The following is a 26,311-nucleotide window of genomic DNA, read 5'->3' on the forward strand; positions in this document are numbered from 1 at the left end:
TGGTCCTCCCTCTCCCTTTCTGCTCTTGTACTTGCTGTCAGCTGGAGGTTCAGCTACAAATTGAGACACCCACCCTGAGGTCCTCCCATGGAGGTGTCTGCAGAGGGCTGAGATGCCCATGTCCTGTCTTTTCAGGACATGTGAGTGAGTCCTTATGATGTCCTGCTGTATTTGAAAGCTGCCCTCCAGAAGGACACAGCTCTCCCATTGGATCTTAGCAATGCTGGAGATCCCTTYCAAGTAGTTCAGGAGGTACTAACACCAGAAAATGCTCCTGAGCACCTTCGTATGTGTGCAGCTGAAGTGAACCCAGTGTTTCCTCGGCTAGAATGGAAGTGTTGAGAGTTTCCTCCACTGTCGGCAGTCAGCTCACAGAGTCCTTTGTCAAATCAGGTATGTCAGGAGCAACATTCTGTTCTCTCCATCACATCCCCACCTTGGACTGCGAAAGAGAGCAGAGTTGGTTCTCTGCTTTAAAACTAGCCTCCCCTGATCTCATCGGAGTTCAATGTCTTTTTTTTAGAGTAGCTTATGGGTGAAAACATCCTTCGGGTAACACAAGTGTGAGTGCAGGGCAGTTAGGAGCAAGGCAGGTGGACTCAACAGCACTCCTGACCCATCATTAAGCAGCCCAATCCACTTTCCTCCCTGTTATTTATTTATTTATTTATTTTAAATGTTCATCCTTGCAGAAATGAAATCATCTATCCCTAAAAAGACCACCCACCAGATGTGATGGAAGAATCTAAAAATCTGCAAACAAATAACTGTAAAAAAATGCCACTCTGTATGCAGCACAAATTCTATAGAACTGTATGTGAAGATATGAACAGATCTTTTCCTTTAAAGGTGGGCACATCAATTGTGAAAAACAGAGCTATCACAAACCAGTGTCATATACCACCTACTGTAAATTAGGACAGGCCTCTAATCCTTTTTGAACACTTAACTGGCGCTTAAGCTATGGAGGTGAACGAAGGTCTTCCTGAGAAGGAGAAAAAAAATGTCTATACTGTGGGGTGATGCTAAGGGAGTAGTATTTCTATGAAAAAATTGAAAGTTTTTCTCAGAGAAAATAAGTGGTCACTGTCTTTTCCCCTTTGGACAGTTGCCCTGTGCCCCAATGAAGCAAATGTCCAACAGCAGCTCCCTCAATGAGTTCCTTCTCCTGCCACTTGCGGACACCCGAGAGCAGCAGCTCTTGCACTTCTCCCTCTTCCTGGGCATCTACCTGGCTGCCCTCCTGGGCAACGGCCTCGTCATCACAGCCGTAGCATGTGACCACCATCTCCACACTCCCATGTATTTCTTCCTCCTCAGCCTCTCCATCCTTGACCTTGGCTCCATCTCCACCACTGTCCCCAAATCCATCGCCAATTCCCTCTGGAACACCAGGACCATTTCCTTCTTAGGATGTGTTGCCCAGGTCTTCCTGGTTGTCTTCTTGTTTTCAGCAGAGTATTATCTTCTCACCGTCATGGCCTATGACCGCTACGTTGCCATCTGCAAACCCCTGTACTACGGCACACTCATGGACAGCAGAGCTTGTTCCAGAATGGCAGCAGCTGCCTGGGCCAGTGGCTTTCTCTATGCTCTCCTGCACACTGGAAACACATTTTCCATACCCCTCTGCCAAGGCAATGCTGTGGACCAGTTCTTCTGTGAAATCCCCCAGATCCTCAAGCTTTCTTGCACAGACTCCTACCTCAGGGAAGTTGGGCTTATTGCAGTTAGTGTTGGTTTAGTCTTTGGGTGTTTCATTTTCATTGTGCTGTCCTATGTGCAGATCTTCAGGGCTGTGTTGAGGATCCCCTCTGAGCAGGGCCGGCACAAAGCCCTTTCCATGTGCCTCCCTCACCTGGCTGTGGTCTCCCTGTTTGTTGTGACTCTCACGTTTGCCTACCTGAAGCCCCCCCATTTTTCCTTCTCAACTCTGGATCTAGTGGTGACTGTTCTGTATTCGATGGTGCCTCCAACAGTGAATCCTCTCATCTACAGCATGAGGAACAAGGAGCTCCAGGAGGCAGTGAGGAAACTGTTCCAGCTGGTACAAGTACAGCAGCCATAGGCTGCCCATGTCTCCTCGCAAGCAATTCCCAGCTTATCTTACAGAACACTTGTGCCGCAGGAATTCTCTCTGCAATAGTGCTGTTTGTGCACAAATGTTTGAATTCATTCTGCTCCTGCAGGAGCACAAATCGCATCTCTGTGATCCTGAGGCCTCCTGAAAATTGACTACCGCTGTGTCAGAGCTGGCCTCCCAAGTAGCCTCTCTGTAATAAAAGGGGATCTCCTTACTGCTGTGCCTGAAGGCTGGGCTCTTCTTCCCAAGCAGGAGTGAAGAATGTGCTCAGGGAATTGCACCCATAAAGGCCCTGTTGTTGTGCCTGGGATTCCCATGGACAAAGGGGCATCAACTCTTTTGAGTGATACGTGAGGGAATGGGGATGGATTTAGGCATCACTTGTGGGTGCCCAGTGTCCCTGGAGAGGGTGAGTGGTCAAAGAAGTCTCTATTGGGGACTGTACCACATATTAGAGGGCTGGTGACAGATGGTCATTCTTCTGGAAGGGAATATGGAGTCACTTGGCAAACAGAGGGGAACTCCAGGGGCAGCGTGTGCCTGGGCTGGTACTCTCCTGAGTGGAGACCCTCAAAACCAGAAGGAAAGGGACAAACCAAGGAAGGCACAAAATCAGGGCTCTGCAGTCTCAGGAGGGGGAGTGGGCTGGGTCTCATGACACCTCTGAACACATCCTGAGCAATGTGAAATTCTCCACCTGAACATAAGGAAGATCTTCTTTGCTGTGAGAGTGATAGAGCACTAGAAGAGGTTTTCCAGAGAGGTTGTGGAGTCTCCCTCTCTGGAGATATTTAAGACATGCCTGACTGCAGCCCTGTATAACACGCTCTAGGTGACCCTGCTTGAGCAGGGGTGGTGGACTAGATGATCTCCAGAGATCCAGTCCAACCTCAGCCATTCTGTGTGATTCTGTGAAATGCCCTGTCATTGTTCCATCCATCCTCCACTGTCACAAATCCTAGGCAGGGGGGGAGGTTGTCAGGTACAGTGATGCTGGTCCAGCTGGCTCTGCCTTGACCAGCACGGGCAGTCTGAGTCATCCAGTGGCCCCATAGCCTGCTCACCCTGCGGAGCAGCACTGCAATCCTGCAGTCCTGTGGGGAGCCTAGAGGAGCGGTGCAGGAATGGCTGGCCAGGCCAGCACAGACACACTGACCTGGGGAAAGGCTCTCTGGGGAGCAAGGATGTCTGCAGAGAAGAGCAAAGGAGCAATTGTGTGCTTGTAGTGGGGAATAAATGAAAACCTGTTGCTATGTTTGTCAGTTCAGGGCAAGCTGCTGTGTCACTGGAGCTGCCTGAGGAGCTCCGGGGCCTGGATGCTTGTGCTGTCCTGGGGAGAGGGGCTGCCCAAAGGAGCTGCAGGCAGCCAGAGTTAAGGACCTCTGCTCATAGGAGCAGTGGAGACATGAAGCCATCAGCCACCATTTCTTGTGCCACTGCTGAGCCCCCAGCCCAGGTGCTGATGGAGAGGCTCACACCCCTCTCTGCCCCACAGGAGCTGCTGTGTCCTTCAGRGGGGCTGGAGCTGTGGTGTGAGTGTCCAGAGCTCTGCAGCCTCCTACAGTGGGTGCTGCTGTAAGGCCATCCTATCCGGGGCTGCTCTGCTGGGTGGGCAGTGGAGAGAGCAGCAGACATGAGGTGAGCCAGGGAGGGGCTGGAAAGGGTCTGTGAGAGGAAAAATGCCATGTGCCTGCAGGACAAATGCAGGTCTCCTGGGAAAGGCAGCAGGACATGGAGGGTGCAGGAAAGAAGAGCTAAGGTTGTTCCCTGTGTTGCAGGGACACACTGGGGAAGCTGCCCCAGGGCCTTTGTCCCACACTGGCACCTCACATCGCTCCTTCACAGCACTGCCTGCTCACCCCAGCTGTGGGGTGGTCCATGGCCAGCTCTGTTCTCCTGCAGGTCTCTGAATCCCAAGAGAGGGGAAAGAGGCACCCTTGCAGGGCCTGTGCTCTGCACTAGAGCCAGGCAGATCCCGGAGCACGGTTGCCTGCTAACACTAACATGGGGCACAGCCTGGGCTGGGCAGTGGGTGGGGGGTCATTTAATACTCATTTAATAATACTCCAGCCCCTTCCATTTCCAGGATCTCTGGTTGCAGCTCCAGCTGAGCTCTGACCTTCCTCACTCCTTCCGTGAATGCATGGACAAGGTCTTGATGCTCCTCCTGGGCAGCTCCTCCTCCTTCTCCCACCTGTGCATGTCCTGCCTGGCACCCTGAGCACTGGTGCTGCTGCCTGTGCACAGGTGGAGGATCTCCCTGAGCAACTTCTCTGGGAGGTCCCCAGGGGAACTCTGTGCTGAGACTCCGACCCTGCCCCAGCATGGCAGAGCGGAGCTGCCCCCTCTTTTCACCCACCCCGGCAGTGCCAGCACCACTTCAGCTCACTCCTGAAAGGCTCTAGTGCAGCCTGGAGGGAGCTGGAGCCATCCTGGGCCCCAGGGCAGCCTCCTGGCAGGAAGTCTTAACATGGGCACAGCAGCAYCAGTGCCAGGAGCAGGGTGAGAAGAAGGGAAATTGGGGTGAAGAGCSCTGCCCTCGGCTGCACGGCCAAGGCACTGGCCAGGCTTCAGGTCTGGAGTGGATGCCAGTGTGAGGGTAGGAGAACATGGACTGGGCTTCCCATGCAGAGTGAGCTTGCAGTGCTTCTGAAGCAGAGGCTGAAGAGCAAGAGTTCATGGAGTCACAGAGGAGTTTCAGTGGGAGGGGGCCTCTGGAGGTCTCCTGTCCAGCCTCCCACACAAAGTAGGGCYGACTGGAGTCCTCCAGTCCTGTCTTGCTGTTATTGGACTGTGCCTGACCCCAGTTATCATCTCCCAGCCTGCTCTGCTCCTCCTGTCCAGGGACTGCAGGATGGCACCTCCCATGGGTGAGTCCCTGCCCTGCCTGCCTTGCTGGTGCCCTCTGCTCCTGGCTCTGCTTCCCTTCCTATACNGGATGGCACCTCCCATGGGTGRGTCCCTGCCCTGCCTGCCTTGCTGGTGCCCTCTGCTCCTGGCTCTGCTTCCCTTCCTATACAGAGCAGCCCCATTCTTGCTGCTCSCRRCMACATCCTCTTTGTAGSAGGAACCYYATCAYAAATKATGCTTAAGTAGTTGAGCTGTGGCAYRGAAGAACCTGCCTGCCRAACTATGTGTCAYAAAATCAGGCCCAAGTAGCTGCCCYTGCTTTGTCAYGCAGCYAAACTTCTACATGCAGTGTGACCTGCTTAGGAGTCCCAGGTCTGAAGCTCTCCTTACACCTTGAAATTRSCTGTCAAGCAAGAGTGGCTATTATGGATATCGGGTGGGCTGTTATGGATATAGAGTCACCTTTTGAACTTACAACCTYCYCTGGGATCTGCTYATGTCCCAGCTTCCCTTGCCAAGGCTTTCCTGACTGTAGTGAGGAGACAAATGCATGGTAGAGATGGGGAGTCRGGTCAGCAGRATGARAACAGGGTCCGGTCAGCATTCGAGAGGTGCAGGGCCAGGCACAGCCACATCCACACCATTCATGTCCACATGGTTCAGGGCCCARGCTTCCCGGTAAAGGGGARGAGGCCCCACAGTGAATCCAGTCACTCTCTGCCCCTCCTGCTCTTGTGCCSAGGAGACCCCCTTCCCTATCTGCCTGCAGCCCCTCCATGCYCACCTCTCTGCCCAGCACAGCACAGGAGCCCTGGCCYTTCARCTCCTCCAGCAGCTCCCGCTGCCCCAGGGGAAGAGCCGCCTGTTCCGAGCTGGAGTAYAGAGAAACCTCATTCTCCTTCTCATTTTCTAKCTCTGAGTGCTGCCTGGCTTTTCTCCTGGGAGGTCCCTGCTCTCCAGAAAGCCCTTCCCCAGGTCAGTGTGTCCATGCTGGCCAGGCYGACAGTTCCTGAACCCCTGCCCTGTGCTCCCCGCAGGACCCCGGGCTGGCAGTGCTTGTCTGCAGAGTGAGYGGCTGTGGAGCCAAGGGGTCACGTGGTGACTCCTGACTCTGCCCTGGCCATGCTGGCCAGGGTGAGAAGCAGACCTCATCAGACAGGAATGACCAYTGCTGATACTGCTGGCATGTGTCTGTGCTCAGGGACCATGTTCAGAGTGACCCCASGYCATCTGCAATGGCAGGAGATGTGTTAGGTGGGCACTAACTCCCGCCCGTGGTGTTTCACTGAGKGTGCAGGAATCACTCTCCAGTGCCCTTTCCCTGGGCCTCCTGGGTCCCCACTGCCTCTCCAGGGATTGCAGAGCCCTTGTTTTCGCAGCAATATCTGGATGAGGTGCTTTACTTTCTGGTTATTCCACTGTGGACCATCCCTCACTTTGTGAGGCTCCATTCCCTGCCCACCCGAGGCACACACTCTGCCTGGAGCTCCCCTGAGCTCTCCTCATGGCTCTGATTCCCCTCCAGGAGGATGGGCATCTGTCATCAGCACTGTCACCTGTGAGACAGCAGAGGGCAGATAATTCAGAGACCATCTACACTGGTCACTGACATGAATCCAGACCTCAGTCCCTAGCAGATCAGCCAGAGACTCTGAGCTCATCCSCTGGATCCCATGGAGCTCACAAGAAAAAGAGCATTCCCTTTTGTGGTGCAATCCCTTGAGGTTAATTTTGACTCTACCTTCTGAAGAAAGRCCAGATCTCAGGCACATCACAGAGGAGATCTCCTGTCATTATGGAAATGTTATTCTGGAGGCCAGGTCTGGCATAAAGGTGCCCAGTGCCTGGTCCTGCCTGAGTTCACAGAAATCCGCAAGGAAGCACCATGTTACCAGGGCACTTAGGCCATATACACACATGAGAACAGAGCAGGACAGTGTGGAGAACACAGCAGGACAGTGTGGAACTTAGGAGAACAGCTCTGAAAAGGGAAAGTCTTGCTGCCTTTGATGAATGAGTCTCCAGGAAATCTGCAGACCCCTAATCGAAGGCTGTGGCAAGGAAATGCCTGCTGTGRCAGYGTGGGGATGGTRMTGWGGAGCAGAGGRCCTGTTCCACAGGCTGCCTMCAGACTCTCCTCCTCCCCACTCCTGCTCTGCTGTGAGCGTTGCAGCACTGTAGCAGGAAGGGACCAGCCACAGTGACAGCTGGCTGCCACCTTCCCCAAAGAGGGATTGCAGATCACACCCTGACTGTGGCAAGGGGAGCTGAGCTCTCCTAGTGGACATGGGACCATGGTATCACCCGGTCTGTACTCATCTGAGTCTGACTCTGTCCCCCTGAGCGTCCTTGGTATCAGTGCTGGAGAAGACATTGCAAAGGGAAGCTACCTGTGTTGCCCAGAAGGCATCTGAGGGGGTTCAGGCTAGTGGGCTCTGAGGTTCCACCATGTGTGCTGATGAAGCGGGAAGCCTGGGTCAGATTGAAATGAGAGATTCCTGAGAAGTGACACAAACCAAAACAATGTGTTTTTTTTTTTTCATTTTACAAGAATAGATCAGAGAAAATTAAGAAAGAAATGCATAACATGGAGCCTTGATGCCAAATGCCCTGTGAAGGAGGCGTGGCGCACATGGGATAGTTACTGGTGCTGACACTGTACCTATATAAGCAGCTTCCTCAGGGAGTCCTTGAGCTCCTTGTTCCTCATGCTGTAGATGAGGGGGTTCACTGCTGGAGGCACCACTGCATACTGAACAGCCACCACTAGATCCAGAGTTGGGGAGGAGATGGAGGGGGGCTTCAGGCAGGCAAAAAATGAGGTGCAGATAAAGAGAGAGACCACAGCAAGGTGACGGAGACACATGGAAAGGGCTTTGTGCCAGCCCTGCTCAGAGGGGATCCTCAGCACAGCAGTGAGGATCTGCACGTAGGACAGCACAATGAAAATGAAACATCCAAAGACTAAAAAGACAATAACTGCAATAAGCCCAACTTCCCTGAGGTAGGAGTCTGCGCAGGAGAGCTTGACAATCTGGAGGATTTCACAGAAGAACTGGTCCACTGGAAGACCTGGGCAGCGCATCCTAAGTAGGAAATGGCTGTGATGTTCCAGAGAGAATTGGCCATGGATTTGGGGACAGTGGTGGAGATGGAGCCAAGGTCGAGGATGGAGAGGTTGAGCAGGAAGAAGTATATGGGGGTGTGGAGGTGGGGATCGCAAGCTACAGCTGTGATGATGAAGCCATTGCCCAGGAGGGCAGCCAGGTAGATGCCCAGGAACAGCACAAAGTGCCAGAGTTGCAACTGCCATGCATCCGCAAATGCCAGGAGGAGGAACTCATTGAGGGAGCTACTGTTGGACATTTTGCTCCCTCTGGACGTGGCAGACTGCAAAAGCAAGAAAAGACAGTAGAAGTCAGGAGACTTTTCTGATCAAAACTCTTTGCCTTTCTCACAGCCACCCACACCAACACAAATACACACACACACACTGCCTTACTCCTTCGCAGCAGGAACTTCATTCATCTCCCTGTCTGGAGCTCCTACACCGAGGCCATGAACCTGCTCCTGGTGCAGCAGCAGCAGAGACACAACAAGAACATCCATGAACCAGGAGGCTGCTGGTGGCACAGAACCTCCAGAGCAGGAAGTGCCCTCACAATCGGCAGCAGCAGAGTCGTGTCCCCTTTTTTGGCCTATCAGGCGCTCAGGCAGCTGTGACCTCACAATCTACATCCAAGCATTAGGCCTGTTCCTGTCCACTCAGCAGCAGAGACTGCAGTGACATCACAAGGACCTCCCTGAAACAGGATCCTCCTTCTGGCCTATCAGCTCCAGAGAAACATGTGACCTCCAATGAGAACCAGAGCCTGATAGGTGTTGGCCTATCAGGTGCGCAGGCAGCAGTGATGTTGCAMGCACAAACTCCAGTCACATCCCTGGCCTGGTCTGGCTTCTTCTCACATAGAAGTGACCACGTCAGTGATTCCCAGGGATGTGGGGAAGGTTTTTTCCTGGGATTTCCYTGCTTCTTCAGTGGCTTCTCAGAGCTGGGAGAGGGYCTAGGAGGTATCAGGRCCTTGGCCYCAGCCATGTGTCAGCACCTTCCCCTCGTGAGCYGTGGGGCTGGTCCTTCCTCCTGCCAGACCTTTGACCAGTCAACTGGTCTCCAAGAGGGTGACAAGAGCCTGAGGTCTCCTTGACCATCCTGAGGACATGCTCCTCAGGGACTCCCCAAAGTACTGCTGGCTGGTTGTCCCCAATCACCTGGCCCAGGAAGTGTCTGCAGGGGCACTGTCACAGCCACAGCCACAGCAGTGCCATGAGGATCCTGCCCGGCCTGTCCTTCCAGCACTTCCTCAAACAACATGCTGGGGAGGTCCAGGAAGGGCCACATCCCACGTGTGCCCATCCAGATGGCTGAGGGAGCACCTTGGGGACTTGGTTTCCTTCAACACAAGGACATTCTGGGTGCAGCAGTTGGGCTGGCATTCGCTGATGCCTTCCCCACGACTTCCAGAGTCGAGACTGCTCCCCAGTGCTGAGGAGCTARAAAGGAAAATTTGGTGCACAGAGAAAAGTAGGGAAATACTGCAGGTCTCCYTGAGGCCAGATGTTAYGGGATCTGCTTCTGAGGGTGTTTCAGTGGTGGCTGTGATGTCACTCAGTTCCTTTGTGAGCCACACGTTGGAGGCATCTTGTAGCCTTCAGCCACCCAGGATTTTAAGGKCTCAGATGGAAATCTTTCTTTCAATGCCCAGAAACTCCCCCTTGTCTGCAAGGGATCTCTCAAATCCYGCTGCCTTCCATCTCTGAAGGAGTGTCAGGAAAAGACTCTCCTTCCCCCAGGTTCTGCCGGCCATGGAAGAAATGGCTTTACCAGAGAGGGAGCAAATCCACCCCTATTTGCAGATGTTTACTGGAGGGACTCTTGGCCTGAATTCCCCCTCTTTTGATTCGTTTCTACTTTCTTCCTTCACCTCTCCCACAGAGATTTATCTTACTGTGTGGGATGTGTCATGAGCCCATGGCATGAGCAGAGGAGGCCACATCCATCCCCATGGCTCAGGGCTGGGATCCTCGGCAGCTCAGGAGGGTCCCTGTCCCTTGGTTTCTCCAGGCCTTTGCTGTGAGGCCTCGTGCACACGTTTGCTTTCTCAGTGCACTCCCCTGGCTGCCCGGATTATCGCCATGGCATTTCCCTGCACTCAGCGCTTTCTCCACAGTCTCGATCTATTTATTACACAAAGGGAAAAAATGGAGTTCAGGGTAGACTGAGGTGGGACCACAGGAAGTATCACTGCAGAGCAGAGAAAGCATCAAGTACCTCATAGTCACCCTCAGGACGTTCAGTCCTAATCCCCCGTGAGCAAGCCTGGACCCACCTAGCTCCAGCCACTTGGCAACGGGCAGAAATGCYGTTTTCATCGTGGTGTTTGCAGCACCTGGGCACTCTGTTGGCCACACCACTCTCTCCAGCATGGGCAGTCTGACAGTTCTGCTCTTCCTTTATTTTGCTCCTCTTTTTTTTGTCAGAGCTGCCAGGATTTTTTATGTGTCCCACTGMACTTGCCCTGCTGCCTCCACTCTTGCTAGCACAACCTGCTATAACAGTGGCTGTCTTTGCTACAGGAGCACCCTGCTGACTGCTGGTCACCTTCATATCCACCACGACCTTCCTCAGATCCTCCTTCTTGTCCTTCTTGAAGACAGATGCAATGTTTGGTGGAGGAGGTGGAAGGGCCGGGGACCAGGCAGTGGCTGCGGGGCTGTGCCAGCACTTACTGCACTGCTGGTCCTTGCAGTGTGGGGAGAAGAGATGGGAGATGGAGCAGCATGGGGGTGGCAGGGGGGCAGGGGACAGTGGGGACTGCAGCAAGGGGTCGTGGCTGGTGTTTCTGCAGCGCGGTGGCTGTCACATTCATCCAACATGCCAAAGTCCTGCACTGAGCCCAGGCAGGACCAGGCCATTTCCCTGTTGCCCGTTCCACCCTCCGAGCAGGATGGGGACATATGGGGAGGCGCCCCACCTGTCCTAGTGCTCCGGGCCAGCTCCACGAGGCTGGCACAGCTTTGCCTGAAGGATCCCTTGGTCCTCAGCCTCTGGTCTGGCATGGCTGGGGCAGGGACAAGAGCTCGTGGGGCAGGGCTGGGAGAGCTCTCCTGGGAGCTTCTCTTTYRCAGSGGARTGGTGAGGAGCATCRTGCTTCCACCTGTGCCTCATCCCTGCACCCACATGTGGCCCCACGGCCCTGCTAGGCAGGCACCACACAGGGCAGTGGGGCCTTCAGGAGTGGGGAAAATCCCCCCGGCACGGTCCCCATGACAGCCCTCAGTGACCCAGCCACCCACAGCCCCCCTGCTTTGGCAGCCTCCCCCAGCACCTGGCCCCTGCCCAGCCCCGGCCATGTCCCACATTGGGGATAGCACACCGTCATCCTCCAGGGTCTGGCTGGGAGAAAGGCCAGCCAGGGCTGCTTGTTCCTCTTGATACAGGCACGAGCACAGCAGGACGGAGCAAGCCACGCAGTAAAATGTGCCCAGAAACCCGGGGTGCGTGGGCAGAGCTGGAAATGGCCGATGCGAGAGGCCAGTATGTGACGCAGGCCCAGGGGCACCTCCCTGGTCAGCCCATGCTACCAAGGGTGCAGGCTGGACATCCTCTCTTCTGCGTCCAACATGTCTTGGTTCCCCTTCCACGAGATCTGTCTCTGTTCCACAACCCCCCGACATGTGTCCTCACCTTTCCCACTCACACAGCTGAGCTGACGTTGGTGCTTTCCTCTCCCAGGCCCTCTCCAGCCCAGCCCAGCCTCTCCCTGCCTCTCCTCACCTCTCGTCCCTCTCCCCAGCCCACCCAGCAGAGCAGCCCAGGCTGGGGGTGGCCCTGCAGCTGGGGTCCCCACAGGGGGTGCAGAGCAGGAGGTGGGTGCAGCAGCTCCGGTGGGTGAGGGGTGTGTGTCAGCTGCCCCATCAGCCTCCGGGCCGGGACTGGACCTAGTGGCACAAGCAGGCAGAGGACAGTGACACTTTGTAGCCCTTCTTCTTGTGTCCAGGAGAGGCCCTACCCCCAGGCTATCTGCAGTCCACCGTGCCAGCCCCTCTCTCTAGGACAGCACAAGAGCCCCCGCCCTGGGGCTCCGCTGGCAGCTCCTGCTGCCCCAGGGACACAGCAGCCTCTCGTTCGATGACATGCAGAGAAACAGATTTCTCTTTCTCACTTATTCCTCCTTTCCAGCACATAACAGCTCCTTTCCACTTCTCTGGAGACATCCCTGCTCCCCAAAGAGCCCTTTCCCAGGGGGTTCATTGGTGCTGGCCTGCCTGGCCATTCCTAGACCCCCCCCCCCATCATCCCCATGAAGCCCTGAGCTGCTCTGCCAGTGCTGCTCTGCAGAGCAAGTGGCTGTGGGGCAGCAGGGCCACAGATTGCCTCCGCTCTGGCCATATTGGTCATGATGGGAAGCAGACACAGCCGGATAGGCGTCGTTGCACCTTTCAGCCCCTACCAAGGAGTCTGTGGCCATGGATGATGCTCTGAGCAATCACAGGACATTTCAAATGGCTCAGGCTGTGTTTGGGTGTGTGGTAACACACAAATTTCATTGAAGGTGGCAAGAAGCGCTGTCCAGGCTCTCTTCCCTGTTCCTGCAGGGTCCACACTGCCCCTCATCAGATTGCAGAGCTCTCACTAGCCTTGGTTTTACCCTTCACCTTTGGATGACTGCCCTAGATTTTGTGAAGCTCCATTCACTGCTCACCCCAAGGCACATGGTGCCCCTGGAGGTGCCCTGTGCTCTCCTGGGAGCTGCATGCTCTCTTCGAGAAGGACAGGCCTCTGTCTCCAGTCCTGTCATATTGGAGATACGGCCTGACCATTCATCACCTCCAGGAGAACTGGGCACCCACAAATGAGAGCTTACTCTGGTCCTCATGCCTAACACATCACCGATAAGCTCATCACCTTGAGATAAGCTCATCACCCTGGAGGGCCCTGGAAAAACAACAAGTCCTTTCAAGGTGAAAGTCCTTGAGCACTTTTTAGACTGCAGCTTTGGAAGGAGACCCCAACCTTCAAGTACTGAACTGAGGAAATCCTCTTTAATTTGAGTGAAGGCAACTCTGACATAGTGGCAGGCACATTTACAGCAGGTATTTCAGACAGACAGACTGAGTTCGTGTCACTGGAGAAGGGATGAATTCAAACACTTCTGCACAAACATGATTTTTCACAGAGAGAATGCCCAAAGCACAGGAGCTGTTTCAGAGAAATTAGAAGCCAACTGTGAAGGGGGATGGGCAGCTTACTTCCTCTGAACTAGTATCAGCTGAATCAGTTTATTCAGTGCATCTCTGAGCTCCTTGTTCCTCATGCTGTAGATGAGGGGGTTCACTGCTGGAGGCACCACTGCGTACAGAACAGCCAGCACTAGGTCCAGAGTTAGGGAGGAGATGGAGGGGGTCTTCAGGTAGGCAAAGATGCCAGTGCTGATGTACAGGGAGACCACGGCCAGGTGAGGGAGGCACATGGAAAAGGCTTTGTGCCGGCCCTGCTCAGAGGGGGTCCTCAGCACAGCAGTGAAGATCTGCACGTAGGACAGCACAATGAAAACAAAGCAGCCAAAGATTAAGCAGGCAGTAACCACAATAAGCCCAACTTCCCTGAGGTAGGATTCTGAGCAGGAGAGCTTGAGGATCTGGGGAATTTAACAGAAGAACTGGTCCACAGCATTGCCTTGGCACAGGGATATTGAGAATGTGTTGGCAGTGTGCATGACAGCATTCAGAAACCCACTGGCCCAGGCAGCTGCTGCCATTTTGACGCAAGCTCTGCTGTCCATGATGGTCCAGTAGTGCAGGGGTCTGCAGATGGAAACATAGCAGTCGTAGGCCATGACAGTGAGGAGAGAATACTCCACACCAACTGAAAAGAAAAACAGGAAGAGCTGGGCAGCACATCCTGAGTAGGAAATGGCCCTGGTGTCCCACAGGGAACTGGCCATAGATTTGGGGACAGCGGTAGAGATGGAGCCAAGGTCCAGAACAGAGAGGTTGAGGAGGAAGAAGTACATGGGAGTGTGGAGACGGTGGTCGCAGGCCACAGCTGTGATGACAAGTCCGCCCACAACAGCAGCCAGGTAGATGCCCAGGAAGAGGGAGAAGTGCAAGAGCTGCAAATCTTGTGTCGCTGCAAGCGCCAGGAGGAGGAAGCCGTTGAGGGAGCTGCTGTTGGACATTTGCTCTGGCTTGGTTTAGGGCACTGTCCAAGTAGGAAAAAACATTGATAAGTTAGAACAGGCTTCTCTGAGCAAAACCCACACCACTCCTCAGAGCACCCCCACACACTTTCTCTCCCCTCTGCATTCATTCAGTGCCCTTTCCTGACCTCTGGTTCATGCTGAGCATGCAGTGCCAAGGCCTCTGTCCGTAGGTTGCACAGGAGTCATCTCTGCTCTGTTCAGAGGTGCAAATGGAGGTGTCAGACTGCTTTGTGCATTTGCTGGGGATACCTGGGAATGGGCACCATGAGCTGAGTGACGAGGACTATGTACGGTGACTCAGTGAGAATAATGTCTTTTTTTTTATCTGAGAGAGACAAATACATGCTAGCTGATTCTGAGAAAGAAGATCCTTGTGGGGGAGTCATCTCTCCAGACCTTGCCCTGTGGAGCAGGGCTGTCTGTATCTGGATCAGTCACACCAGTTCTCATAGAATCATAGAATTGGGAAGGTTGGAAGGGACCTCTGGAGATCATCTAGTCCACCCCTCCCCTGCTCAAGGAGGGTCACCTAGATCGTGTTAGACAGGGTTGCATCCAGGCGGGCCTTGAAGATCTCCAGAGAAGGAGACTCCACAACCTCTCTGGGCAACCTGTTCCAGTGCTCCCTCACTCTCACAGTGAAGAAATTCCTTCTCACATTTGGGCAGAATTTCCCGTCATTCAATTTTTGCCCATTGTCTTTTGTCCTGTCACATGGGACAACTGAAAAGAGTTTGGCCCYGTCCCCTTGACACCCTGCCTTCAGGTACTTATACACATTGATAAGATCCCCCCTAAGTTTTCTCTTCCCCAGGCTATACAGGCCCAGCTCTCGCAGCCATTCCTCATAGGGAAGATGCTGCAGCTCTCTGATCATCTTTTTAGCCCTACCCTGAACTCTCTCCAGTAGCTCCATGTCTCTGTTGTACTGAGGAGCCCAGAACTGTACCCAGGACTCAAGATGAGGCCTCAGCAGGGCTGAGGAGAGAGGCAGGATCACCTCCCTCAACGTGCTGGCAACACTCTTCCTAATTTACCCCAGGAGACCATTGGCCTTCTTGGCCACAAGGGCATATTGCTGGCTCATGGTCAACTTCTCATCCACCAGCACTCACAGGTCCTTCTCTGCAGAGCTGCTCTCCAGAAGGTCAGCCCCCAGCTTGTTCTGGTGCATGAGGTTACTTTTCCCTAGGTGCAGGACTCTGCACTTGCCCTTGTTGAACCTCATGAGGTTCCTTTCTGCCCAACTCTGCAGCCTGTCCAGGTCTCTCTGAATGGCAGCACAGCCCTCAGGTGTGTCAGCCACTCCTCCCAGCTTGGTATCATCAGCAAACTTCTTGAGGAGGCACTGTGTCCTTTCATCTCACTCTGCCAAGGGAGAGAAACAGTGCAGTGAAGGCAGAGACTGACCGAACACTTTCCAGATGTCTTTGTCCCAGTGAGATGGTCCCTGCTCTCATGTCAGTTTACCTCCTTCACTCTTTCTCCAGGCCCTGGAGCRGCAGTGGAAGTGAGTCACTCTGGGGTACACATCTTGTAGCAATTACCTCCACTTGTTTTGTAGAAAGACTGTGAGCATTTAAACACTGATTTTCTCCAGAAAATGGGCTGCAATGGAGCGGTCTGTTTCTGTATTTCCTGAGTTTTCAGATGCCTCCATCAAACCATGGGAACATTTTTTGATGCAGTAGAAATCTTTGGCATTACGGGTGCTCTCAGCATGAGCATTTGTGCACTCCAAGGGAAAAAAAAGGGCTCATGAGGACTTTGTACAAAGTTACAGGGTCTGGTCTGTGCATGAGTCTTGATCCTCACTGCTCAGTGTTTGCAGCCCTCTCAGATAAAGGATAGTCACACCCACAGATCACTCTAAGAAAGAAACGAGATGGAGTTGAGAGTGGAGGAGTTCAGTTTCAAAGTCAAGATTTCCAAGTTCCTCCCTCTCAGCCCACATGTGGAGAGAGTGCTCTTCAGAGCATTTGGTGAGGTTTCTGACTCACATGAAGGGCACAAGGACTCTCAGCTCTCGCTCATACGATACAGGAGAGCTGTGTTCTTCTGGAGGGCAGCTTGCAGCCTGGCAGGACTCCCCAGAGAGACAGTCAAGAGTGCTAACAACGGGAGAGTCAGATCATTCCCCCACCAGACGAGACGTCTTGCTGCCTGGAAAGGTGGAAGAGGACTAGGACACATGCCCCTGCTATGAAACTGCTATAAAAAAAGCTCCACACAGGACCCATTGGGTCAATGCCCTAAATGCAGCTGAACTCCCTCCTTCAGCCCGTAGAGCATGAGAGCAAGAACCAGAGCAGCACAGAGAGGTAGAGAAGCAAGGAATACCGTTACCCTCCTACCAAAGGGAAAGCAGTGAGAGACAGACGAGCAGTCTGGAAAGCCTTCCCTTCACCCAGCTGAGCACACGACCTCCCAGATGGCAACATCACAGGACAGTTGCTCCCACTCCTTTGTTGCATAGTGGGAAATAGGCACATCGCAGGAGAAGTGCACCTCTCCTCTGCTGGAGCTCAGGCTGCTGAGGAGGGTGCTCATTCCCTGCACCCCTGGCCCTGAGGGCAGAGGCTCTGCTGGTGGGAGAGGAGACACAGGGGGCTTAGTTAGAGGAAGGTGTCTGCATTGAAGGGGATGACAGGGAGGTCTCCAAATTCCCCTTCCCCCCAACACACACAACATTTCTGCTTCTCATTTCCTCTTATTCACTGACCATATCTTAACTGCTTGGAGCTTTTCCTCCTGGGAGCTGCTTTTCCCTCCTAGGTCTTTTCCCAGCCAGCACTTAGCAAACAGTAGGAAAGTGCAAGTCCCAGGAAAGTACTTATCTTTAAGGTAACCCCTGTCCCTTCCTTGATTGTCCTCTAATAAAGGCCTATTGAAAATATTCTGGAGTGAGCTGGAGCTGAGAGCAGCCCTGACCAACGCAGCACCCTCTCCTCCCACTCCCCCCTCCCAGTGGGTCACTCCTCCCACTCAGAGCTTCTCCCTGCACTGCTGTTGGGAGTCTCCTGGACAGGCTGAGCGCTGACCCTCAAGGGCAGCAGAGTCACTGTACCAGACACACAGCACACTGAGGCACAGGGATATTGCTCTGAATTACATCCCTGGGTGGAGCTGGATGCACTCTCTGGTTTCACATCCCTGTACCAGCCCTGGAAGGAAGTAGCTGTGATGTCCTGTCCCTCTGATCACTTAGCAATGAATGCCTGCTCTAAAGCACCACCTCCTCCAAACAGCAGAAGCTGGGAGAGCTGCCCCAAGAGACCCTTTCAGCTGTGGAAGGTGTCAGATCCAGAAGAACTCAGTAGAAACCACAGCAGCAATGTGGCCCTGCAGCCAGAGGCTCACTGTGTCAATGACTGTGAAGATTCCTCCCTGTAGCGAGCTCTCAGCTGTCCTCCCTTTCCCAACTCTCTTTAGCTTCTGAGTCGCTCATCTCATGCTGGTGCCTGCAGGCAGTGCCCTTAGTCTTGCTGCTCCTTTAAGAGGAGCTGCTCCTGGACACAGCTGTCTCTCTGTAACACCTGCCAGATTGCCATGGGTCCCGTGGTCCCAGGAGCCAGACCCAGCTTAGCAGCAGAAGATCAGCGAAAGATGTGACTTTCCCTGTCTGCTGTGCACCCTCAAGATGTTCCTTGGGCTCCAGGGCTGGCAGTTGCTGAAAGGTCAAGAGGTCACCCCTGAGAAATGTCCACTGAAGTAGACTAAAGTAATCACCAATGGTCCCTGTCTAAACCATGGGGAGAAACTGAGTCGAACACTGCAGTTTGCCTCATACAGAACAGTTTTCCAAGAGAGGTGGAAATGTCTCTCTCTAGAAGGCCCTCCTCCCATCTCATAAGAAGACAGGACACCAGCACCAGGACAAGAAGGAAGTTCCTTTCCTTATGCTTCAGGGACTGATTTACAGGAGTGAATCAATATATCTAATGCCCACTGAGAAACCCCTGGGATGGAGTGTGATTCAGGACCCTCCCATGCACTCCACAAACTCACAGGACATGGGATTCACCTTGCGCAAGTTGTAGTGTGCACTAAAATGCCTGTCTGCGTGGGACAGAGGGCCCTGGACAGGCAGGAGGAAGGAGTTGCCAGGAATCTCATGAAATTCAGCAAGTATAAATACCAGGTTCTTGCACCTGGGACAGACCAAGACATTGCAAAGACACAGGCCGGGGACTAGGCTGTCATGGAGCAGATCTGCTGAAAAGGACCTGGGGGTCCTGGTGGGCAGAAGGCAAAATATGAGACAATCATGTGCCCAGGTAGCAAGGAAGGCCAAGGGTGTCCTGGGCTGTGTGAACAGGAACACAGACAGGAGATTTGTGGAAGCGGTGACCCCTCTCTACTACTCACACCTTTAGAGAAGGTGTACACTTCTGCATGCACTTTGGGGCTCCTTGGTCCTATAAAGATGGTGATAACTGGGAGGAAGTTCAGCAGAAGGCCCCCAAGGTGGTCTCAGAGCTGGAGCACCAGATCTGTGAGTGAACAGGGCTTGTTCAGCCTGGAGAAGAGATGCCCCTGGAGGGACCTAATAGAAGCCTTCCAGTACCTAAGAGGAGGCCCTTAAGAAGATGAAGCAAGGCTATTTATCATGGTCCATGCTGCAAGGACAAGAGACAATACCTTCCCATATAAACATCCCACCCATGTTTATTCATCCCCATTGGCCCTGGTTTTGCTTGCTTTGTACCCTCACTTGGTATTTCCAAGATTATTGCCCTAATAAGTCCTATTTCAGGCAGGAATTCCATTAAACTAGAACCTCCTTTTATTACTTGTGCTGCCCTGCAATTCTGTTTGTTGCTACCTTCTTAGAGGCACCACAAGTCAGCCTGAGCCCTCTGCACATGCACATTACAAGCTGGTGTTCCCGAGCTTCATTCTGGAGGACCTTGAGAAACCTGTATATTCAGCCAACAGAAACCTCATGAAGTTTTACAAGGAGAAGGGTCAAGTCCTGCACCTGGGGCAGGATAACTCCATGCTTCAGGGCAGGTTGGGACATTATCAGCTGAGAAGTGCCCCTGACGTGAAGGGCCTGGGTGTTATGAGAAATGCTATGTGAGCCAGTGAGGCACAGTCATTGCAAATAAGGCCAAGTGACCATGAGCTGCATGAGGAGGAGTGTGGCCACCCACACAAGGGGAGCCATTATTCCCCCACAGCTCAGCCCTGGGTTGATGACACCTGGAGTAGTGTGTCCCTGAATGGGTCTCCCAGGCACCTTTCTTGGTAGTGAGAAGCAGCACAAGTAAGGGAAAGAGTCACAATCTGCAGCTTGGGAGGTTCAAACCAGACATTAACAGGAATCAGTGTCACTCGAAGAGCAGTGCTGTGGTGCTACAGGTCACCCAGAGGGAGTCTGTGATCAGCCCCTGGCTCTGTGTTTCAAGGAACAGTCAGTGAAGACAGGGAGACATAAGTAACAGGAGGGAGATCCCGAGGTGGGAGTAAGATAGGGAAGCATCTTGGGTATCTACAGTCTGCAGGCACCCAGCAGGAGGTGTGGGACACTGTAGGACAGTCTGGTGGAGACAGTGGAGGGCAATGGCATGCAGTAGAACCTGAAAGAGCAGAGGTCTTTGTTCTATGGCTGTTGTCTCTGTCACTGAGGCCTACCAGGAGACTTCATGACCTCACTGTCCCCTTCCCACCAGGTGACCCCAGGAGGTGTTGTGTCATGGTTGGGCACTTGAGCTTGCACATCCCCACCTGCACAGTGCCCCAGGAGCAGCCCTGGGCAAGTTATAGGGGAAAGGATCTCCCTTCTCAGGAGCTGGGTGTCTGCGATCAGCCATTTTGCTTGCTAAACCACGTCAAGGGGAGATTCGGCATCAGAGTCACCTGCACGTTGCCTTCGCCTACCTGTAATCAGTGCTTCCAACTTTCTTCTCTAAGCAGCCCCTKGGGAGTCTTTCTTGCTAACAGCCCTCAGTGGGACCCATTAATGCTCTGTGTAACTTTTGGCTCTGCTTCTGACTTTGACTTGAATGTTTTGTTCAGTCTCCTCTCAGTAGCTGAGGTTGGTGGACTCAGCACCAAATACACCATGCAGCTCATTAAAATGCAAAAAAGCCCTGGGGAACCTCGTCTCTCTCTGGAATTTTCTTCTAGTCTTGTATGGTTAATTGTAGAGGTTTCAGGAAAGGAGACTTTAACAGCATGGAAGTATTTCTACTTTAAAAATTTTATTATTATCATTATTATTTTTCAAGTTAAAGAGTAAGTGATAGCAACATTCTCCAGTCGATACTGATCCAGAGTGTCCCCTAATGAAGTCCAGACATGTAGGAAAAGCAGTGTCCCAGTGGTCAGGCATCGTTCACACAGACTTCTTCTCCATCTAACCACCCCTACTGCTGCTCTCATCAGCCACCTGGGACTTCCATCACTCTTGCTAAAGCCAAACTTTTCCCATCAAAGTTTTCCAACTCAACTGTACAGCTCATATGCCCCAGTTCCCACTTGCTTTCCTTAAACAACTAGTTGCAGACAGACGTAGAGGTTTTACATTTTTTTTAATTGCAAACAAACAAAGAATAAAGCATGATAGAGTTTCATAAAAAAAATACACTCCTCCACACTATGCTAAGTCTGAGCTGCCTCCAATGAAGTCCACGTTCCACAAGCGACAGCCTTACTAGAAACTGTTTGGAGAGATAAGAAATGATAGATATGATCACAATTAAGGACGTGGCTAAAGGGAAAGACTAGTGAAAGATGGAGCAAGCTTGAAACTCACTGAAGTGCAAATCAGTAGCTCGGTATCTGAATGAACCAAGAGTATGGGGAGGAGGAAAACTGGAAGCAATGGGAAGTTACAATGTCCAGCCAGAGTGCTGTAAAGGTGATGTTCGAAATTGTCCATTTAATCAGGCCATTTGGAAATAGAAGAGAGAGTCACGAAGCTCCTGGGGGTCCTGGGCCATGCTGGGGGCAGTGCTGCTCTTGGGGATCTCTGACTGGGCTGTGCTGCTCTACAAAAGTCTGTGCCGAGACAAGGAGGATCAGGAAGGTTGGTGGTAGGGATGTTCCCAAGCTGCAGTAACTGCAGAGCTGGGAGTTGGTTACCTCCCAGATTTCTGAATGAGCCAAAATGCAGCTCCGGAGGCACTGCACTGCCTTACAGGCTCTGCACTGGAGCCTGGGCAGCAACACTGMARCRTGTGGGCATGTCCTGAGAAGMCCAGGGTCAAAAATGTGGGAGATGCAGGGAGCCAGGACTGTACAGTCCCTTGAGAGAACCAGGATGCTTGCAGGTCCCATGGACTGTACCCAGGGGAGAAGCACTGCCCTGAGGCAATGCTGAAAAGCCCAACTGAAGAGTGAAAATAGCTTTCCGCAGGCCCAGCCAGAAGGAAAGCTGGACAAAATTYATGGGAAWTGGGAAATCTCCCCCAGGTTTGCTACTTGGCCTCATCCATGGCTTTGGAGYRTAGCACRYACCAGGGTCCTSAAGAAAGCCTTCCRATGGATGTGTGATAAGGACAKRTYTACTGTTTTCTGRCTTATGATCACTATTTTAAGGACCCCAGACCCAGCTGAGGACTTCTGAAATGAACGAGCCTGCTTTGATGCCAGTGGAGGAAGGCTGCGTCCTGCTCCATATTGTCCTACCTCCTGCTTCTACGAGGACAGCAACCCACAGCAGAAACACATGTTTTTGATCCTGTCCTTGGAAAATGCCAAACCCCAAACTAATCCCCAAAACCCTAGATAACTGCACAGGCCTCCCCTGTGCAGACACTTGTCGGTGTAGGGCCACAGAAGTGACCTCTCCAGTGCCCCATCTGAGAGATTTCAGAGCCTTTGCCACTGTCTGGAGACATTTCTGAAGAATTTATCAGAAATTTTTGGAACATAACTGGGATGAGGAGAGGGGAAATGTCCCAGCTCTCTCCCTGGCTGTGCCATTTCCATGGCAGTGACCTATGGAGCCCCCTGATGACGCAAGCTGAAGTCACAGTGGGATGTGCCGCACCACAGGGAGGTCTCCCCAGTGACACGGCAGTGCCATCACCTCGCTGAGAGTACACTGGGAGCAGGTGGGCACTGCTCATGTGCTCCTCACTGCTGCCCTTCGAAGCTGGTCCAGGGTGAGGAGTGGGGACGGGAGGTGGCAGGAGCACATTTGGGCTGCTTGTTCACAGGCAGAGGAGCAGGGACACATTGGAGAGGAGTTTGGGGTATGAGACGGGAAGGGTGTCCCTTCTTCCCAGCTGGACAGGTGAGCCAAGGACAAAGGGGCAAATGAGATGGAGGACCCAGACCATCAGTCCAGATGACCGTTCCTTGATCCCAGTGCTCCTGGGGCTCTCTGCCAAGGTTAAGGGATTTGGGAGCTCCTTCCTGAGGTATCACATAGAGACTATTAATTGCAAAAGATGGCTTTGGATCTTGGGCTGTGGGGGTGGCTGGAAAGGGTGCGGGCTGCCACAAGAGCCCTGCCTGAGAGTCTCACCTGGCTCAGGGGACAATGTGGCAGCCAGGTCCTGTAGCTGGGGCTGCCCTGAGCGCTAGGGCTCCTGTGGGACCAGCTCCTTCTCCTTGTGGAGGGTGGCGGCAATCCATGGCCAGGTTTCCCTGGAAGTAGGTTCCCCTTTGGGATCTGGCTCTGGCAGGAAAGGGGTCCTGTGTCCTGAAGCTGGGCTGTCCTGCAGCTCCCATGGGGCTCTCAAGAGCCTAGGCAGAAACTAACCTTTTTTTCAGTAATAACTGGTATCTAAAGTGTGCTTAGCTGCACTATGAACATCGTGAGGCCATGAGGTGAGTCAAGGAGGCCGTTTAGGATCTGGCTTAGCCATGGGGGAGGCAGGAGGAGCTGTAGGTGGCAATAGCTATGTGGCCAGGGTGTGGGCAGGGAGGTCATGGCTCTCTGAGAGCTGTGCCAGAAAATGACCAGTGTCAAATCAGTTCTTTCTCAGTAGCTGACAGGCCAGCAGGGAGCACATGGCTCCACTCTTGATGATGAGGTCACTTCTGCCTCAGTACCTGATAGGCAAACTGCAGGAACAGGGCTTGGCTGGTGATGGTGAGGTCACTTGTGACTGCTGAACTGACTGGATCACAGCACAGCTGTGACTGTGAGGTGACTTGCAGCTGAGCAGCAGATGCAGCAGCAGCAGCTCCATGGCTGGGCCATGTGCTTTGGAGCTCACTTCTGCGTGATCAGCTGAGAGGTCAGCATTTGTCTCATGGCTGGGGAAGTTATGGTGAGGTGCCTGATGCACCTCAGCTCAGGGGCTTATTGACCAGTGACAGAGACATGGCTGTGGTGGTGACTGCGAGGTCATCTCCTTGTGAGTTCCTGAGAGGCCAGCAGCCAGCAAATAGACCTGGATGTCGATTAGGAGGTCTCTTCTGTCAGAGGACCTGACTGGCCAGCAGTAGCAAACAGCTGGGGAAGTGACCTTGAGGAAACCAATGACTCAGAAGCCCTGAGTCCAGCAGCAGGCATCTGCTGGGAGCGTGCACTTGTGTGGGCATGTGAGGCAAAAGAGAGAGATGGGAGCTGGTGTGGTGAGCCCCCAGGAGAGCACTTGCTCTCTGCTTCCCGGAGGTGGGAAGTGGGCAGGCACAGGGTTGTGCCTGGCTGTTCAAAAGCAGTTCCTGTTGCAAGGTCTTGGAGGGCAGGAAGGGAATGGGAGGGCAGGAGAGTTGGGCTTTGTGTGTTTTGCGGCCTCTGGTGGTCAGCTGCCTGCTGTCATGTGTACCTGTCCCTGATCTGTCCCTGCTGCAAAGGTACATGTTAGCTGGCCAGCCTTTGGGGAGCATCAGAGTGGTGGATGCAGATTTAACAGTGGCTGCATTCCCTGTGGTGGGGACAAGGGTGTCCCCAGTGGAGCAGTGCTGTGCATGGAGAGCCCTACCAAGATGGGGAGGAAAGGGCTAGWGATGGGGATTTGTGCTGGGGCAGTGGCAGCTGGCACAGGAGGCAGCGTTAGGCAGTGTTTGAGAGCAGAGCAGGGGACACAGGCCCTGGACGAGCAGGTGAGGAATGGCAGGAAGTGGTCTCAGCACCAAAGCAGGGAAGAGAAAGTGCAAAGAAATATTGGGAAGTAAGGCCAGAGGAAGGCCAGGAAGAGGTCTGAGTACTAAGCTGAGGCACAGCTGCTGAGTGCTTCCATCATTGGGTGTGATGGTGCCCTCAGATGTCCTGCAGTAATGCCCCACACTCCACTCAGTAGCCATTGATAGCCCTGCTGCCCGCAGAGGGCAGCATTTGTGCCCAAGGACGCCCTCCAGAGAGCCTGCAGAGAGCCCTTGGCTGCAGCCAGCTGTGTGCCAGCTGCAAAGCCTGGCAGACTGGCCGGGGCCTGGGAGGCTCCACCTCTTCTTCTGCCCCGGGGCATTGCGGCTGCTTTGTTAGGTGACAGCACAGTGACATCGGGGACCCCAAGCCACACCATAGACTCCCCTGCCAATGGTTCACTGGCCCAGCATCAGCGTGCAGCACGAGGTCCCTGGGGTGCCAGTCCTCATGCTGCCTATCTCCAAGATGCCAGGGCAGCTGGGCCTCTCCTTGTGAAGCTGCACATCTCCTGTGTGTGGCCAGGAAAGCCTGATGGGTTCCTTCCTCTGTGCTGCTGTGCACACAGAACAGCAGCAGGTCCAGGAAAGCAGTGCTCTCTCTCCTGGACACGTGTTCACGATGAACACCACCTCTTGAAGGTTGCCAGCATTTACTGTGACTGTCAACACGAATACCACGCACTGAGAGTGCTGCTGCCAAACCTCCCAGCTACTGATGTAAGCAGGTTGTATCACAGGTGCCCAGGATTTTCCAAAAGGCCAAGACTTAAGCCCCATCTCTGCAATAGACTCACGAAGCAAGCACTTCCTGACTGACCTTTAAGTCTGTTGAAGACAATCAACTCATGGAGCTAGGGGAGAGTCACAGGTGTGCCTAGCTGCCTGTTTGAAGAAGAACTCAAGTCAGCATTCACATTAGTCTCTGCAATGCCCATGCAGGTGACCAGAGATTGAGAAGCTGTTGTTCCAACCAACGTGGTGAAGCACACGTGAGGAGGTTTGTCCGTTATGTGATAAAGCCTTCTGCGAACATTTTCCTGGCTTCCCCCATCTGCCTCCCTTGATAGCATCAATGAAAGGAAAAGGCAGTGATCGAGACTCTGGAAGCACAAAGGCTTGAGCCCTTTCTGGAGTTGGAGGAAATGCAGGAAAGTTCTGATTGAGCAGTGGTTGGCATAGGCGCCGTTTACTGCAGTCAGCCTCTTTACTAAACCTGGCACTCAGCTACCTCACAGCTTGGCAGAAGTTTTCTGGGGCCTTGTACATGCACCACTGTCTTCTTGTGTGCATACCACCTGGTTCAGCAGCTAGTTGCTAGCTGGACAAGACATCTTCTTGGGTATGCCTGGTCTCTTTTCCAGAGACTCAACTGGAGTTGAGGCCCAGAGACAGCAGCCAAGAACGCATGCAGATCATCCAGTGTGTTTGTGGCAGTGAGACCCAAGTACATTTTATAGTACCTCACCACCTGGCCTGCAGTGCCTGACCACCTCACCTAGCCCCTGCCCAACCCAGACTGTGCCCCGCATGGGTTTTAGCAGATAGCATGCTGTGGGGTCTTCTGGGGTCTTGTGCAGAAGACAGACCATGCAAGGCAGGCCTTTTCCCCTCCATCGGGATATGGAGACATGCAAAAGGATGGAGCTGGCCATGGACCACCTCATGGCTGGGATACGCTGCCAGTGCTGGAAGGGCTCGTCTGGGGTGATGACCGTGGGGCTGCTTCCACACTGTGTGCATATGTAGTGAGAGCACCTTCGGGAGATCGGGTGAGGAGTCAGTCTGGCAGAGTGCATGACCACAGCCACAAAGCGTGTTCTCTGCACACTGAACAAACTCCTGTCAGGGTCAGATGTGGATATTCCCTTTGGTCAACAATGTCTGGCTGCTTCTCAGCCAGTAGCTGCTCAAGCTTAGCCCAGCTGAGGTAGTTCTAGTAGACTTAATGGGCCCTTAGGATACAAGTCAAGTCCCACCTGGGCATCCAACCTATGCATCCAGCAGGCTTCCATCAGCGACCCCCAATGCCAGGCAGTTTCTGGGGATCCCCAAGCAGTCTGGAGTG

At 53.4% G+C, this 26,311-nt stretch overlaps 2 protein-coding genes and 1 pseudogene across 2 annotated transcripts; 1 reads left to right on the forward strand and 2 right to left on the reverse strand.

The window, feature by feature from the left end:
• The first annotated feature begins 1,059 nt into the window (after positions 1–1,059).
• On the forward strand, positions 1,060–2,068 carry LOC146586108 (olfactory receptor 14A16-like). The gene has a single exon (XM_085321832.1). The coding sequence runs from the start codon at positions 1,124–1,126 to the stop codon at positions 2,066–2,068; it is 945 nt and encodes a 314-aa protein (XP_085177958.1). The 5' UTR covers positions 1,060–1,123.
• Positions 2,069–7,595: 5,527 nt separating this feature from the next.
• LOC146586109 (olfactory receptor 14I1-like) lies at positions 7,596–8,299 on the reverse strand. Its single transcript, XM_085321830.1, has 2 exons — positions 7,982–8,299; positions 7,596–7,733 (listed from the first exon to the last, which is right to left on the reverse strand). The coding sequence occupies exons 1-2, from the start codon at positions 8,297–8,299 to the stop codon at positions 7,596–7,598; spliced, it is 456 nt and encodes a 151-aa protein (XP_085177956.1).
• Positions 8,300–13,239: 4,940 nt separating this feature from the next.
• Positions 13,240–14,223, reverse strand: LOC146586110 (olfactory receptor 14A16-like; annotated as a pseudogene).
• Between the last annotated feature and the right edge of the window lie 12,088 nt (positions 14,224–26,311).

This window comes from Rhea americana, unplaced genomic scaffold, assembly GCF_003343005.1.
Source record: "Rhea americana isolate MKP2758 unplaced genomic scaffold, rheAme1 scaffold_712, whole genome shotgun sequence".
In the NCBI taxonomy this organism is placed as follows: Eukaryota; Metazoa; Chordata; class Aves; order Rheiformes; family Rheidae; genus Rhea; species Rhea americana.